Here is a 16,909-nt window from a genome sequence, read left to right as displayed (position 1 = left end):
TACATGCCCCGACGAAATGAGGCTGTTCTGAGGGCAACACCTTCAATATTAGGAAGGTGTTGCTAATGTTTTGTGCACTTGGTGTATATTGAAAGAGAAACATTTCAACTGTGCTTCTAGGTCGCACCATCCTGCTGTCCACCCACCACATGGATGAGGCTGACCTGTTAGGAGACCGCATAGCCATCATCTCCCATGGGAAACTAAAGTGCTGCGGCTCCCCACTCTTTCTCAAGAGCACCTACGGAGACGGCTACAAACTCACCCTGGTCAAGAAACAGAGTGAGAGCGGAGGTGAGTCTTTTATATGTGTATAGGTGTGTTTCTCTTTGTCATTTTGTCACAAGCTGTCTCAGTCTATTATCAATGACAAACTTCCTCTGTCCCTCACTTTTAGAATATGATGGATTTGTTCTCTATCAGTGGAGGTTGTTGAGGGGACGACGGCTCATAATAATGGCCGGAATGGAGCGAACTGCATCAACACGTGGAAAACATGTGTTTGATGTATTTGATACCATTCAACATATTCCACTCCAGCCATTACCACGAGCCCGTCCTCCCCAATTAAGGTGCCACCAACCTCCTGTGTTCTCTATAATATCCTTCACTTTCTCTTTTAAAAGTCTTTGAACATGTACAGCTAGTATTTTGCCTTTGAAAATGATCTTTGTCCTCTACTTTTCCCGCTGCCCCGCTCTCTGCTTACACCTTATCCTCCTTTCCCTCCCTCCATCCATCCATCATGCTGTGTGTTTGTGCCTCCAGACCAGGTCACCCAGCCCCAGCCTCCCTCCACCGTGTCCCCCTGCTCCTCCTCCCTGTCCCCCTCCTCCTCCTCCCTTTCTCCCTGCTCAGAGACCCGGGTCACCCAGTTCATTCGTCAGTTTGTGGGGTCCTGTCTGCTGTTGTCTGACTCCAACACTGAACTATCCTATGTGTTGCCCTCTGAGGCTGTCAAGAAGGGCTGCTTCGAGAGGCTATTTCAGGTACACACTCAGACAGACACAGACCTAGAGATGAAGGTACACCCACACAGACACAGACCTAGAGATGAAGGTACACCCACTCAGACACAGACCTAGAGATGAAGGTACACCCACACAGACACAGACCTAGAGATGAAGTTACACCCACTCAGACACAGACCTAGAGATGAAAGTACACCCACTCAGACAGACACAGACCTAGAGATGAAGGTACACCCACACAGACACAGACCTAGAGATGAAGGTACACCCACTCAGACACAGACCTAGAGATGAAGGTACACCCACACAGACACAGACCTAGAGATGAAGTTACACCCACTCAGACACAGACACAGACCTAGAGATGAAGTTACACCCACTCAGACACAGACCTAGACATGAAGGTACACCCACTCAGACACAGACCTAGACATGAAGGTACACCCACTCAGACACAGACCTAGACATGAAGGTACACCCACACAGACACAGACACAGACCTAGACATGAAGGTACACCCACTCAGACACAGACCTAGAGATGAAAGTACACCCACTCAGACACAGACACAGACCTAGAGATGAAGTTACACCCACTCAGACACAGACCTAGACATGAAGGTACACCCACTCAGACACAGACCTAGACATGAAGGTACACCCACACAGACACAGACACAGACCTAGACATGAAGGTACACCCACTCAGACACAGACCTAGAGATGAAGGTACACCCACTCAGACACAGACCTAGACATGAAGGTACACCCACACAGACACAGACACAGACCTAGACATGAAGGTACACCCACTCAGACACAGACCTAGAGATGAAGGTACACCCACTCAGACACAGACACAGACCTAGAGATTAAGGTACACCCACTCAGACAGACCAGACCTAGACTAGAGATGAAGGTACACTCAGACCAGACACAGACACAGACACAGACCTACACCCACACAGACACAGACATGAAGGTACACCCACTCAGACACAGACCTAGAGATGAAGGTACACCCACTCAGACACAGACCTAGAGATGAAGGTACACCCACACAGACACAGACCTAGAGATGAAGTTACACCCACTCAGACACAGACCTAGAGATGAAAGTACACCCACTCAGACACAGACACAGACCTAGAGATGAAGTTACACCCACTCAGACACAGACCTAGACATGGAGGTACACCCACTCAGACACAGACCTAGAGATGAAGGTACACCCACTCAGACACAGACCTAGAGATGAAGGTACACCCACTCAGACACAGACCTAGAGATGAAGGTACACCCACTCAGACACAGACCTAGACATGGAGGTACACCCACTCAGACTCAGACTCAGACACAGACCTAGAGATAAAGGTACACACCCACCCACTCAGACAGACATACAGACAAAGACCCACACACTCAGAGAGACACATGACCTAGAGGGACTTGACCCACACACATAGACAGACGAAGACCTAGAGACTCTTTCAGGCACTCACTTAGACAGACAAATGTCACCCTATTCCCATTATAGTGCACTACTTTTGACCAGAGCCCATATTTCCTATTCCCAGGCATTGGAGCAAAATCTGGCCATCTTGGCTCTGACCAGCTTCGGGGTGATGGACACCACTCTGGAGGAGGTCTTCCTCAAGGTGTCGGAGGAGGACCAGTCCCTGGAGAACAGTGATGCCGGTGAGACCAAAGAAATATGCTTTTACTTCCATGGGTACACTCAAAATGACTGCCAGTCCACCCATTATGGCATCATTGACTTGAATAGGAATGTCCATTCTAGTAATTCTATTTTTGTGTGTGGGACCAAAGCTTTGTGTGTCTGTCTGCGGCTACACAGATCAATAAAGTTATTTTGGGAGGGCTTCATTACATTAATAATTTATGATACACATCATGAATTTAATTTCTGCTGAGTTTGCAAACAGTGTTTGCGTTGCCAAATAGCTAAATGCTGACATAGACGTTTCACAAGTTATCTATTTAGTGTTGGTGTTGCAAATCTTTAAATGTTAATCATGATCTCTTAAATTCTCTCTCCTCCCAGACATGAAGGATTCCCTAGGCGGTATCTCAGTGGGGAAACCTGCTGCCGCAGTGGGTGTGGGGGGCTCTGGAAAGCCAGAGGTAGGGATTAGTTCAACACATGCTTTTCAGAATGGATTATTAGTTGATTGCAAAACAGTTAATTATTTAAACAAATGAAACATTCTAGTAATTTCACAAATGTCTTTATTTTATTTGAGCTTCCCTTCTTTTCTAATTGATAAAAACCCCCTTGGTTGACTAATGACTTATTTGACTTACTTTCTCCCTATCCTCCCTAGCCGGGGGCCCCTGCGGGGAGCAGCAGCAGTGTGGAGAGGCCAGAGGTAGAGCTCTCTAACCTGGTGATGTGCTCCAGGCTCAGCCAGAGCCAATCCTCCCTGCGCTCCTCCTCCTCCCTGGGGTCCGTGCTGGGGGACGAGGAAGGGCTCTACGCAGACTTCTACGGAGACTACTGCCGCCTCTTCGACAACGGACGGGACCCTCACTCTACCAGCCTGAGGGGTAAGAGTCCCACTGTTGTATGAGGAGACTGAAGGACATCGAGAGGGTGTTACTCAGTGAATACCTTTTTTTTAATCTTCATTATATTTAACCAGGTATGTTATTAAGAACACATTCTCTTTTACAACACGTACCTGGCCAACTGGGGGCATTGAGATATATAGTATGGTTGGATGAGCTTATGAGAGTCATTTTCCTCCATGTGATGTGTTTTTAGGCTTTTGCTAATGTCTCTCTTTGTCTCGCTCCATCTCTCTCTACTTCCAGAGGACGTGGAGGAGGCCTCCCCTGAGCCTGTGGTCCTGGAGGGGCAGGGCAGCTTCAAGCTGGAGGGCTGGTGGCTGAAGCTACGCCAGTTCCACGGCCTCATCGTCAAGAGGTTCCACTGTGCCAAGAGGAACACCAAGGGCCTCTTCTCACAGATCCTGCTGCCCGCATTCTTCGTCTGCGTGGCCATGACTGTAGCGCTCTCTGTGCCTTCCATCGGTGAGGACAACTACAAGTGACATTACATTTGAACATCTTAGTCATACAGCAGGCACTCTTATCCGGAGTCTAGTCAACTAAGTTTAGTAGGAGAAAACAACCACATAATATCACAGTTCTAGCATGTGGACTCTTCTTCGAAATACCCGCTGTGAGCAGAAGCAGTGGCAGGAAGAAGAAGACAAGTGCAGGTGTGAGTGCACGGCAGACGGGTACCGTTTGTTTCCCCTCAGGTTCAACTACAGCTGATCTTGACCCTGACCTGGCTGTTTGTCAGTGTTTGTAGGTCATCGTGGTGTGATTGTCTGTCTTCTGTTCTCCAGGAGATCTGCCACCACTGATCCTGTCCCCATCCCAGTACCACAACTACACCCAGCCCCGTGGCAACTTCATCCCCTACGCCAACGAAGACCGCCCACAGTACAGGTCAGACAGACAATGGGAGTAGGAGACTGCATGTCACTCTAGTATATCCACAATTTAAATGCGCTGTTTTTACACATCCATAATCGTGTCCTTCTTTCTGGCCGGTAACATTATGCGTTCATTTGTGCATCTGAGTCTCAGTTATCACCCATCGTACACAACATCATTAGTCTAATCTACAGGACATGGATGTGGTAAAGCGTCCTTCTGTAGCTTTATAACAGCCTCCTGTTCTTCCTCTCCTCAGGAGTAACCTGTCCCCGGATGCCAGCCCTCAGAAGATCGCCAACACGCTGCGTCTGCCATCGGGCGTGGGCGCCACCTGCGTCCTCAAAACGCCCTTCAACAGCACCCTGGACCAGCTGGCACAGACGCTCAACCCCAGCGCCAACAACAGCAAGACCCTGGCCGCCCGCTACTTTGACTCCATGTGTCTGGACTCCTTCACCCAGGGAGTGCCACTGTCCAACTTCGTACCCCCTCCCCCCTCGCCAGCCCCCTCCGATGACCCTGACACTCACTTTGAGGATGGGCTGTGGAACTTCACTGCCACCACTCCCACCACTGTCAGGGGTACGTCTTTGCGCCCCTCCCACCGCCGTGCTCAATGCTCAGGTGGTAAAAACTGTCTAAAAGGATATATGTTATACTTCGTATGTAGGCTAATGTTTTATGTGTCATATAATTGCATTATATCAACATTATATAATTGTATTTAATAGCTACAGTTGAGTCCTGTGTCGGCCATTCTGGCTCAGACAAGGCTTACTTACTCTACTTGCTTACTAGAGTCCTCTACAGTAGCCTTCCTAAAAATCCTGCCTCTGTCTGTGTCTGTCTTTAGAAACGGTGACGTCTCCTCCCACCCTGCCCCTGTTCATTCGGGAGCTGGTTCGTTGTATCTGCTCCATGCAGGGGACGGGCTTCTCCTGCCCCAGCGGGGTGGGGGGGCGGCCGCCCCTTATGAAGGTGGTCACCGGGGACATTCTGGTAGACATCACTGGGCGCAACGTGTCAGAGTATCTCCTCTACACCTCTGACAGACTGCGCCTGCACAGGTAACAGACTCACTGGGGTTGGGCACAGGTAACAGACTCACTGGGGTTGGGCACAGGTAACAGACTCACTGGGGTCGGGCACAGGTAACAGACTCACTGGGGTCGGGCACAGGTAACAGACTCACTGGGGTCGGGCACAGGTAACAGACTCACTGGGGTCGGGCACAGGTAACAGACTCACTGGGGTGACAGACTCACTGGGGTCGGGGTAACACTCACTGGGGTCGGGCACAGGGAACAGACTCACTGGGGCGGGTGTCAGGTAACAGACTCACTGGGGTCGGGACAGGTAACAGACTCACTGGGCCGGGCACAGGTAACAGACTCACTCACAGACTCACTGGGGTCGGGCACAGGTAACAGCACAGGTAACAGACTCACTGGGGTCGGGCACAGGTAACAGACTCACTGGGGTCGGGCACAGGTAACAGACTCACTGGGGTCGGGCACAGGTAACACTCACTGGGGTCGGGCACAGGTAACAGACTCAGGTAACAGACTCACTGGGGTCGGGCACAGGTAACAGACTCACCGGGTCGGGCGCAGGTAACACCCACTGGGGTCGGGACTAACAGACCCACCGGGGTCGGGCAGCGGGCACAGGTAACAGACTCACCGGGGTCGGGCGCAGGTAACAGACTCAGACTCAGACACTGGGGTCGGGCGCAGGTAACAGACTCACCGGGGACTCACTGGGGTCGGGCGCAGTAACAGACTCAACAGGTAACAGACTCACTGGGGTCGGGCGCAGGTAACAGACTCACTGGGGTCGGGCGCAGGTAACAGACTCACTGGGGTCGGGCGCAGGTAACAGACTCACTGGGGTCGGGCGCAGGTAACAGACTCACTGGGGTCGGGCGCAGGTAACAGACTCACTGGGGTCGGGCGCAGGTAACAGACTCACCGGGGTCGGGCGCAGGTAACAGACTCACCGGGGTCGGGCGCAGGTAACAGACTCACCGGGGTCGGGCGCAGGTAACAGACTCACCGGGGTCGGGCGCAGGTAACAGACTCACCGGGGTCGGGCGCAGGTAACAGACTCACCGGGGTCGGGGCGCAGGTAACAGACTCACCGGGGTCGGGCGCAGGTAACAGACTCACCGGGGTCGGGCGCAGGTAACAGACTCACCGGGCTCGGGCGCAGGTAACAGACTCACCGGGGTCGGGCGCAGGTAACAGACTCACCGGGCTCGGGCACAGGTAACAGACTCACCAGGCTCGGGCACAGACGCATACACACACAATTTAAATGTCTTTTCTCTCTCCCTCCCTCTCTCCTAGATATGGAGGACTAACAGTAGGCAACATACAGAAATCAGTCCCAGCATCCTTTGGGAAAAAGACTCCGCCCATGGTTCGCAAAATAGCAGTCCGCCGATCAGCTCAGGTCAGCAGAATGGCATTTTCTTGAAAGGGGGAGGGTGTAGCGCACTATATAGGGAATAGGGCTCTGGTCTACAGTAGTGCACTATATAGGGAAAAGGGCTCTGGTCTACAGTAGTGCACTATATAGGGAAAATGGCTCTGGTCTACAGTAGTGCACTATATAGGGAAAAGGGCTCTGGTCTACAGTAGTGCACTATATAGGGAATAGGGCTCTGGTCTACAGTAGTGCACTATATAGGGAAAAGGGCTCTGGTCTACAGTAGTGCACTATATAGGAAAAGCTGGCTGCACTATATAGGGAAAATGGCTCTGGTCTACAGTAGTGCACTATATAGGGAATAGGGCTCTGGTCTACAGTAGTGCACTATATAGGGAATAGGGCTCTGGTCTACAGTAGTGCATTATATAGGGAATAGGGCTCTGGTCTACAGTAGTGCACTATATAGGGAATAGGGCTCTGGTCTACAGTAGTGCACTATATAGGGAAAAGGGTGCCATTTGAGATGCAACTCTAGTGTCAGTTTGATGGACAGGTTTATTATTACACTTAGCTATTTGCACTGCAGTGTCATTGCCAGTGACAGAATTGTCCCCTCCCAATAGGTGCTGTTCAATAATAAAGGGTACCACAGCATGCCAACCTATCTCAACGTCCTCAACAATGCCATCCTGCGTGCCAACCTGCCTCCAGGCAAGGGCAACCCTGCTGCATACGGTAAGAGATGCTGTCCATGAGGAGAGGGGACATACAGATAACTGCCAAAATAAAGGAGACACTTGAGTAAATGAGGGATACAAAGTATACTGAAACAGGTGCTTCCACACAGGTGTGGTTCCTGAGGTAATTAAGCCCAGTTGCCCATTATTTTGGCTACGCGATGGCTAGAAGAGACCTCACTGACTGTTAAAGAGGGCTCTCCAAGGAGCATAGAGGTTTTTAAAGTGTGTGTGTGTGTGTGTGTGTGTGTGTGTGTGTGTGTGTCACCTGATCTCAACCCAGTTGAATACTTATGGAAGCTTCTGGAGAATTTTCCACCACCATCAGAAAAACTCAAAATTATGGAATTTCTCATGAAAGAATGTTGTTGTATCCCGCCAATAGAGTTCCAGACACTTGTAGAATCTGTTCTGTTGGCTAGTTGTGGCCCAACGCCCTATTAAGACACTTTATGTCGGTGTTACCTGTACATACTCAGAAGCCTGGTTCCAGATCAGTTTTTTATCTTGCCAACTCCATGACGATGAGTGACAACAAAGATTATCTATGTACTGACAAGATACTGGACTGACCACTCTAGCAATGGAAATAAATGAGGGCAGACGAGAGGAGGCGGAAAAAGCCAATGAGAGGGCCGATGAGCCAATGAGAAGGGCCGATATGTGTGTGAACAAAAGGCACAGTTCCGATATAAAATTGTTTTTCTCAAAGTTGCCGGAATGCCACTGGCGTACACTTATATCAATACATTCGTAAAAACCTAAACATTACCAACTTCTTTTAGATCAAATAAGCCTCACGTAGCAATTAGCAATCATATTTTATGTTGACCAAATTCCCACTTAGTCTGCTTCACGCTGTATTTTCACACGGACAGATTTAGGGCGGAGTCAAGACTCTTAGTTCTCCCTTTTCTTCTCAGGCGACAAGGAGTTAGCATTATAGCACAGGCTGGCACTCTTGGCTGGGATTATTTGAATTGGGTAGTTGTTTACGTGAAAATGTATTTTCTTAGTGCCTTGTATTAGTATCTGGGGATCAGTATCTGTTCCCATCTAAACCATGTTGTTGATGTGTGCTTGATTCTGCAGGAATCACACTGACCAACCACCCCATGAACCGTACCAGTGCAAGCCTCTCTCTGGACTACTTGTAAGAATTTATGCATTGAGTTACTGTATATTATACTATATGTGGTACAACATTTCTGAAAAGTACCTGACAGTGTCTCCAATGGCACCCTACTCCCTATTGGGCCTTATATAGAGGATAGGGTGCCATTTGGGATGCAGACACTGTCTTAGTAGCTTTCTTTTGCTCCCTCCAGGCTCCAGGGCACTGATGTGGTGATAGCTATCTTCATCATCGTGGCCATGTCCTTTGTACCAGCCAGCTTTGTGGTCTTTCTGGTGGCAGAGAAGTCGACCAAGGCCAAGCACCTGCAGTTTGTGTCTGGATGTGACCCTGTCATCTACTGGCTGGCTAACTATATATGGGACATGGTGAGGGGGGGTGAAGTTTGCTATTGTGTGCGTTGTGCGGGCAAGTGCTCCCTATAGCCGTACTCTCTGAAACAAGTCCTACCATGGCCTGTATGTCTTCTGTCTGTTTGTACTGTTCATCCACAGAGGGTCCTATGAATATTTGAGAGATGTTGTCTATTTCTGCCAGCCTATCTAACTGAATCTCTCCTGTCTCGCTCTGTCTCTCAGTTGAACTACTTGGTGCCTGCCACGTGCTGTGTCCTTATCCTGTTTGTCTTTGACCTTCCTGCGTACACATCCCCAACCAACTTCCCTGCGGTCCTGTCTCTCTTCCTCCTCTATGGGTGAGTGCACTTCACTGAAGACACATCAGCACTTCTCTTATCTAAGACCCATTATGAGGGATACACAGAAAATGTGCTTTTGGATTCAGGTAACCTGGAAAAAAAGCATAGACATTGTTGATGACATAATTTAAGAACAGTAATGCATTATTCATAACTGTCTTTGACGATATCAAGAAACTGTAATGAATGTTTAATGAATATAGCCTATTATCATACATTCTCTCTCTTTCTCTCTCTCTCACTCTTTCATTCTCTTTCTCTCTCTTCAACCTTATCTCTATCTTTCTCCCTCCCTCCCTCTCTCTCTCTCCCTTCAGGTGGTCTATCACTCCTATCATGTACCCGGCCTCCTTCTGTTTCGAGGTGCCCAGCACGGCCTATGTGTTCCTCATCGTCATCAACCTTTTCATAGGCATCACTGCCACAGTGGCCACCTTCCTGCTGCAGCTCTTTGAGCATGACAAGGTGTGTGTTTTACTCTGCTGACAGTATTGGTGTACTGACAGATTACAAAATTCATAGAACTTTCCCCAAGGTTTTTCTGAAATTCCGTTTGAAAGTTGCCCGAAATCAGGAGGGAAGAAGCAGGAAATCCCGAAACTTCTAAACAGGATTTCTGAAAAACTGAAGAATTTGGGGAAAATTACCAGAATTTAGCAACATTTCCTCACACCACTGTGTTTTGGTCTCTCCCTGCAGGATCTGAAACTGGTGAACAGCTACCTAAAGTCCTGTTTCCTTATCTTCCCAAACTACAACCTGGGTCACGGCCTGATGGAAATGGCTTACAACGAATACATCAATGAGTACTATGCTAAAATAGGTATTGTTACAGTTCAATTATATTTCAAGTTCTGTACATTTGAATCCTGCCCTCCTGTTGAATTTAATCAATATATTCAATCTCTCTTAAATATTTAACTCTCAGGTCAGTTTGACAAGATCAAGTCTCCATTTGAGTGGGACATTGTGACTCGAGGGCTGGTAGCCATGACAATCGAGGGCTTTGTAGGATTCTTCATCACCATCCTGTGTCAGTACAACTTCCTCAGGAAACCCTTGTGAGTGTGTGTGTGTGCATGTGTGTCTGCTTGTGTGTGTGTGTGTGTGTGTGTGTGTGTGTGTGTGTGTGACACCAATAAGATCCACTGTAGTGTTCTAGGTCTGTGCACACTCTGAGTGTGTGTGTGTGTGTAGGCTTCTGGTCCCCACAAGCATAGTAAACAAACAAACATTTGACCAACTGGGGACATTTTGTTAATCCCCACAGAGTCAAATGCTATTTCTAGGGGGATTAGGGTTAAGGTTATAGTTAGTATTAGGGTTAGGAGCTAGGGTTAGTCTAAGGGTTAGGGTTACAATTAGATTTTTGGGTTAAGGCAAGAGTATGACTTAGGGTTACATTTAGGGATTTAAGGAAAATAGGATTTTGAATGGGACTGAATTGTGTTAGCTGTACAAAGGTTAGCTGTACAAGACTGTGTGTGTGTGTGTGTGTGTGTGTGTGTGTGTGTGTGTGTGTACTGTAACAGGAGAGTACCAGTGAGCAGCCAGCTCATAGAGGATGATGATGTGGATGTGGCCTGTGAGAGACGGAGAGTACTGAGAGGAGATGCTGACAACGACATGCTGAAGATTGACAACCTCACCAAGGTCAGACAGACACAGAGATCCCAATGTGCTTTATTTAGCTTCAGGACCAGAATAGATAAGTATATAGTAGGTTTAATAGCATTAAGGTCAATTGAGTATCACTAGACACTAGTGGTAATGCTGAGCGATTTGTGCTTTTTGAGGTCGTTTCGCTTCAGTTATTAAAAAAATAATCACGGTTTTCGATTTCGATATTTAAAAAAAAACATGAAATGCACTATGCATTATGTGGGTTGAATGCTATAACAACACAGAATAAAACAATGAACAAAAGTCTCATGATGATAGTGACTGCCCATTACTGCTTACTACCATCATTTATTCACGCTTTACTTTAATAAAATATTTCAGTTGTTGTGTATAGTGCATTTTTTTTATTTGATGACTTTATTATTTCATTCCAAGTCATCCTCTTATCTCTATAAAGCTGCTGTCTGACAAAATCTCTATTTTAGTAGTTATTCAAAGTAAATAAGGCATAGTTTTATGCCTGCTGACCTATCAATCACTTAGATCAGGGATGGGCCACTGGTGGCATTCCTCTCTTTTGAAGGTCCTCGGATCAATTCCTCGGAGCCCCACCCCCAAAGAAACATATATATATATATATATATCCTTTTTTTTGGAACTCAGCCAGGGTCTCAACGTGTTAGAATAGTAGAATACACAAGGTGGAATTTTGAAATTTGGTTGTTCTTCAGCAGTTTCTCTCTTGTTATGTCAGTCATTGACAGTCACTCAATTAGCCCATGTCAGCTAAAATGTTATAGATGTATTCTAATGGCCAGCTATCTAAACTTAGTAATCACGGTCGAATTACCGGCCGGGGGGCCACCATTGATTTTGTTAGTCAGTCTCACTCAGATATCAAATTAAAAACTGCAAACATTTCTCTCCACCCTATGGCAAGTTGTGTAGAATCCTCTTCGCTCAATGGCTCAATGTGTAGAATCAATCGCTCAATGTGTAGAATTGCACACAAAGCACATACGGACATATTCAATCAATCCCTATACCAGTCTGCTGTTCCCACATGCTTCAAGAGGGCCACCATTGTTCCTGTTCCCAAGAAAGCTAAGGTAACTGAGCTAAACGACTACCGCCCCGTAGCACTCACTTCCGTCATCATGAAGTGCTTTGAGAGACTAGTCAAGGACCATATCACCTTCACCCTACCTGACACCCTAGACCCACTCCAATTTGCTTACCGCCCAAATAGGTCCACAGACGATGCAATCTCAACCACACTGCACACTGCCCTAACCCACCTGGACAAGAGGAATACCTATGTGAGAATGCTGTTCATCGACTACAGCTCGGCATTCAACACCATAGTACCCTCCAAGCTCGTCATCAAGCTCGAGACCCTGGGTCTCGACCCCGCCCTGTGCAACTGGGTACTGGACTTCCTGACGGGCCGCCCCAGGTGGTGAGGGTAGGCAACAACATCTCCTCCCTGCTGATCCTCAACACGGGGCCCCACAAGGGGGTGCGTTCTGAGCCCTCTCCTGTACTCCCTGTTCACCCACGACTGCGTGGCCACGCACGCCTCCAACTCAATCATCAAGTTTGCGGACGACACAACAGTGGTAGGCTTGATTACCAACAACGACGAGACGGCCTACAGGGAGGAGGTGAGGGCCCTCGGAGTGTGGTGTCAGGAAAATAACCTCACACTCAACGTCAACAAAACTAAGGAGATGATTGTGGACTTCAGGAAACAGCAGAGGGAACACCCCCCTATCCACATCGATGGAACAGTAGTGGAGAGGGTAGCAAGTTTTAAGTTCCTCGGCATACACATCACAGACAAACTGAATTGGTCCACTCACACTGACAGCGTCGTGAAGAAGGCGCAGCAGCGCCTCTTCAACCTCAGGAGGCTGAAGAAATTTGGCTTGTCACCAAAAGCACTCACAAACTTCTACAGATGCACAATCGAGAGCATCCTGGCGGGCTGTATCACTGCCTGGTACGGCAACTGCTCCGCCCTCAACCGTAAGGCTCTCCAGAGGGTAGTGAGGTCTGCACAACGCATCACCGGGGCAAACTACCTGCCCTCCAGGACACCTACACCACCCGATGTTACAGGAAGGCCATAAAGATCATCAAGGACATCAACCACCCGAACCACTGCCTGTTCACCCCGCTATCATCCAGAAGGCGAGGTCAGTACAGGTGCATCAAAGCTGGGACCGAGAGACTGAAAAACAGCTTCTATCTCAAGGCCATCAGACTGTTAAACAGCCACCACTAACATTGAGTGGCTGCTGCCAACACACTGTCATTGACACTGACCCAACTCCAGCCACTTTAATAATGGGAATTGATGGGAAATGATGTAAATATATCACTAGCCACTTTAAACAATGCTACCTTATATAATGTTACTTACCCTACATTATTCATCTCATATGCATACGTATATACTGTACTCTACATCATCGACTGCATCCTTATGTAATACATGTATCACTAGCCACTTTAACCATGCCACTTTGTTTACTTTGTCTACATACTCATCTCATATGTATATACTGTACTCGATACCATCTACTGTATCTTGCCTATGCCGCTCTGTACCATCACTCATTCATATATCCTTATGTACATATTCTTTATCCCCTTACACTGTGTATAAGACAGTAGTTTTGGAATTGTTAGTTAGATTACTTGTTGGTTATCACTGCATTGTCGGAACTAGAAGCACAAGCATTTCGCTACACTCGCATTAACATCTGCTAACCATGCATGTGTATGTGACAAATAAAATTTGATTTGATTTGAATGAACTATAAAATGTATGGATGTGGGTACGTAGGCCTGTGATCAACTGCGGCCCCTCATGATCAAAGTTGCCCATCCCTGACTTAGATAATGTATATTCAGGTAGAGATATTTGATATGATTTGATTTGAGATACCTCGCGAAGCAACTGCTCTGTCATTCTCTGTCATGCTAAGCTATGTAGAATATTGGCCTGTTGGAAACTCCATACTGCATCGCACAGTTCGGGCTTGATCGGATTTATGTGAAGAGAAATTGCGCAATGTGCGCAATTGAGCTCACAGATTTTTTTTTACAACTGGAATTAAATAATTTAACTGAAAAAATAACCAACATTTCGGTTAATCGCTCAGCACTAACTAGAGGCAACATTTTTGTGGTGTAAAACCGAACAGATCTGTGCAAAAAATACTATGCACCTCATTGTAATCTGGCAGCATGATTTAAATAGACATTTTTCTTCAACAATGTGCATTACAAGGAGGCTATTTAAACTTTAGAGTTATGTAAAACGCACAATGCATAAATAGTCCCCTCCTTATACCATGCTCTGTGTCACTAGGTGTACAAGTCGAGGAAGATGGGTCGTATCTTGGCTGTTGACCGGTTGTGTCTGGGCGTGCGTCCTGGGGAGTGTTTTGGCCTCCTGGGGGTGAACGGAGCAGGGAAGACCACCACCTTTAAGATGCTGACTGGTGACGAGAGCACCACGGGAGGGGAGGCCTTCATAGGGGGAAACAGGTATTTTACATATACACCAGGTCTTGCGTACCAAATTGCACCCGATTCCCTTTATAGTGTACTACATTTGATGGGCCCTGGTCAAAAGTAGTGCACTATATAGGTAACAGGGTGCCATTTGGGACGTACCCCAGATGGGTCTTTAAATCACAATGCTAACACAAATCTCAATGCTCTATGCTAGTCTTAGTACAAGTTTATATCAGATACTGGTACTGTAGCCTACCTGAGATTGATACAGAAGTGGTTATTGCTAATTCCAATACACTGCTCAATGTGTTATGCTAGTTTTAGTAATAAATCTGTACATCATGGCCCGTATTCATAAATTGTCTCAGGAGTGCTGATCTATAATCAGTTTAGCCTTTTTGATAATCATCAGTAAGACTATATGGACAGGGAGGACGTGAGCCTCGATCAGTGCTCCTACTCTTAGACGCTTTATGAATTCGGGCCCAGGTACTGTTGTTGAGCTGGATCTGTGTTGTGTTGTCAGTATCCTGAGGGAGCTGTTGAGAGTGCAGCAGAGCATTGGTTACTGCCCTCAGTTTGATGCCTTGTTTGAAGACCTGACAGCCAGAGAGCACCTGGAGCTGTACACACGCCTCCGAGGCATCCCCTGGAAGGACGAGCAGAGGGTACGGCTACAACACACACAAACTCTCAAGCAGGCACACACACACACACTCCACATTTCACATTCAAAATATTATATTACTGTGTTATTTTTGTTGTTGAAAAGTTCCTCGTTTACTTTCGTCTTCCCCTCTCAGGTGGTCTCGTGGGCCCTAGAGAAACTGGAGCTCTCCAAATATGCAGACAAGCCCGCTGGCACCTACAGTGGGGGAAACAAGCGCAAGCTGTCTACTGCCATTGCCCTCATCGGATACCCCTCTCTCATCTTCCTGGTTAGACTCACTCAACCCCATCACCATGGGTGGGACCCAAATGGCACCCTATTCTCTATATAGTGCACTACTTTTGACCAGGGACCATAGGACTCTGGCTAATTTTTATTTTATTATATATTTTTGGGTTCTCTTCATTTAAAACAAAATATTTATATTGTCTTTTGTTTGAAAAAAATCTAAAATACTTACAAAAATACATATTCTCCTCTGGATAAGATCGAATACCCTCAGTTCTGATTGTGTGTTTGTCCAGGATGAACCTACTACAGGCATGGACCCTAAGGCCCGCAGATTCCTCTGGAACCTCATCCTTGATATCATCAAGACGGGACGCTCTGTGGTGCTGACGTCACACAGGTGAGACGCTCATTCTCATCAGACATGATGACGTGTGCTGCTAATGTATTTACTACTATCTGTATTATTGAAGTGTTGTGGGTAAGACGTCTGTTATCCCCTGCCTTGCACTCACACCCACGCTTGTTTTGTCTTCCTGGCACTGATTCTGCCGATAGCAGTGACTGTCAGTATGTCTGCTAAATGACTCAATGTCAACTGTGAATGTCTCTGTCTCTGCAGTATGGAGGAATGTGAGGCTCTGTGCACCAGACTGGGCATCATGGTCAACGGCAGGTTCAAATGCCTGGGCAGCATCCAGCACCTCAAGAACAGGTCAGCAGAAGTGCACACTCACTCAGCTAATGCAGGGTGTGGCCTCACTCTGTTGCTAGGCCAACCAGAAGCTGAAGACATTATGGGATGCCAACTAATCTGTAATCATCTTTGACTCACCCTTATTTTTTTCTATTTCCTCCTTCCTTCAACTTGTCGTTTGTCTATATGGTTACACGACCTGTTATGTCATCTGTGACCCTGTTGAAATACTTCAGAAATGCATCCTTCCTTCCTTATTTCCTTGAGGTAAGCACAGATCCATATGTGGTTAGATAGATGTAAGCAAGGTTACCACCCTATTACTCTCCCAATCCAACCAATTTAGATCTGGGATTACTTCAAGGAAGAAGGTTGAATTTCTAAATTAAGCAATCATGGCCTGTGTGTCTTGTCTACTCTCATCCTGGTTGTGTCCCTTCCTTAGGTTTGGTGATGGTTACATGATCACAGTGCGGACTAAAACCAGTTCCAATGTGAAGGAGGTGGTGAGATTCTTCAACAGGAATTTCCCTGAGGCTGTACTAAAGGTACACATTACATTTGCCATTTAGCAGACGCTCTTGTGCTATTTTTCTGTACTGCATTGTTGGGTTTGGAGCTTGCAAGAAAGGCATTTCACTGAACTTTGCACGTGACATTAAAACTTGATACATGAGACTTATCCAGAGCGCTTACAGTCAGTGCATTCAATTAGGGCTC

General features: G+C 47.1%; 1 protein-coding gene across 6 annotated transcripts in view; it reads left to right on the top strand.

Moving 5' to 3' along the window:
* abca2 (ATP-binding cassette, sub-family A (ABC1), member 2) overlaps positions 1-16,909 on the top strand; it is an 82,307-nt gene that overhangs the window by 60,383 nt on the left and 5,015 nt on the right. For 5 of the 6 annotated variants that reach the window (XM_065011711.1, XM_065011709.1, XM_065011708.1 and 2 more), the window contains exons 24-47: positions 121-294; positions 769-989; positions 2,548-2,668; positions 3,036-3,115; positions 3,316-3,538; positions 3,806-4,024; positions 4,348-4,450; positions 4,698-5,023; positions 5,295-5,508; positions 6,790-6,895; positions 7,498-7,609; positions 8,704-8,764; positions 8,940-9,114; positions 9,325-9,440; positions 9,761-9,908; positions 10,143-10,266; positions 10,372-10,504; positions 10,976-11,096; positions 14,446-14,624; positions 15,121-15,262; positions 15,398-15,532; positions 15,789-15,892; positions 16,115-16,207; positions 16,635-16,737. In XM_065011711.1, the coding sequence (XP_064867783.1) occupies positions 121-294; positions 769-989; positions 2,548-2,668; positions 3,036-3,115; positions 3,316-3,538; positions 3,806-4,024; positions 4,348-4,450; positions 4,698-5,023; positions 5,295-5,508; positions 6,790-6,895; positions 7,498-7,609; positions 8,704-8,764; positions 8,940-9,114; positions 9,325-9,440; positions 9,761-9,908; positions 10,143-10,266; positions 10,372-10,504; positions 10,976-11,096; positions 14,446-14,624; positions 15,121-15,262; positions 15,398-15,532; positions 15,789-15,892; positions 16,115-16,207; positions 16,635-16,737 (3,533 nt within the window). Of the gene's footprint in view, positions 1-120; positions 295-768; positions 990-2,547; positions 2,669-3,035; positions 3,116-3,315; positions 3,539-3,805; positions 4,025-4,347; positions 4,451-4,697; positions 5,024-5,294; positions 5,509-6,789; positions 6,896-7,497; positions 7,610-8,703; positions 8,765-8,939; positions 9,115-9,324; positions 9,441-9,760; positions 9,909-10,142; positions 10,267-10,371; positions 10,505-10,975; positions 11,097-14,445; positions 14,625-15,120; positions 15,263-15,397; positions 15,533-15,788; positions 15,893-16,114; positions 16,208-16,634; positions 16,738-16,909 lie in introns of those variants that run through there. The other variant, XM_065011710.1, reaches the window with a different exon arrangement.

Source organism: Oncorhynchus nerka, linkage group LG27 (genome assembly GCF_034236695.1).
Source record: "Oncorhynchus nerka isolate Pitt River linkage group LG27, Oner_Uvic_2.0, whole genome shotgun sequence".
NCBI lineage: Eukaryota > Metazoa > Chordata > Actinopteri > Salmoniformes > Salmonidae > Oncorhynchus > Oncorhynchus nerka.
This window is presented reverse-complemented; position numbering and strand designations above follow the sequence as displayed.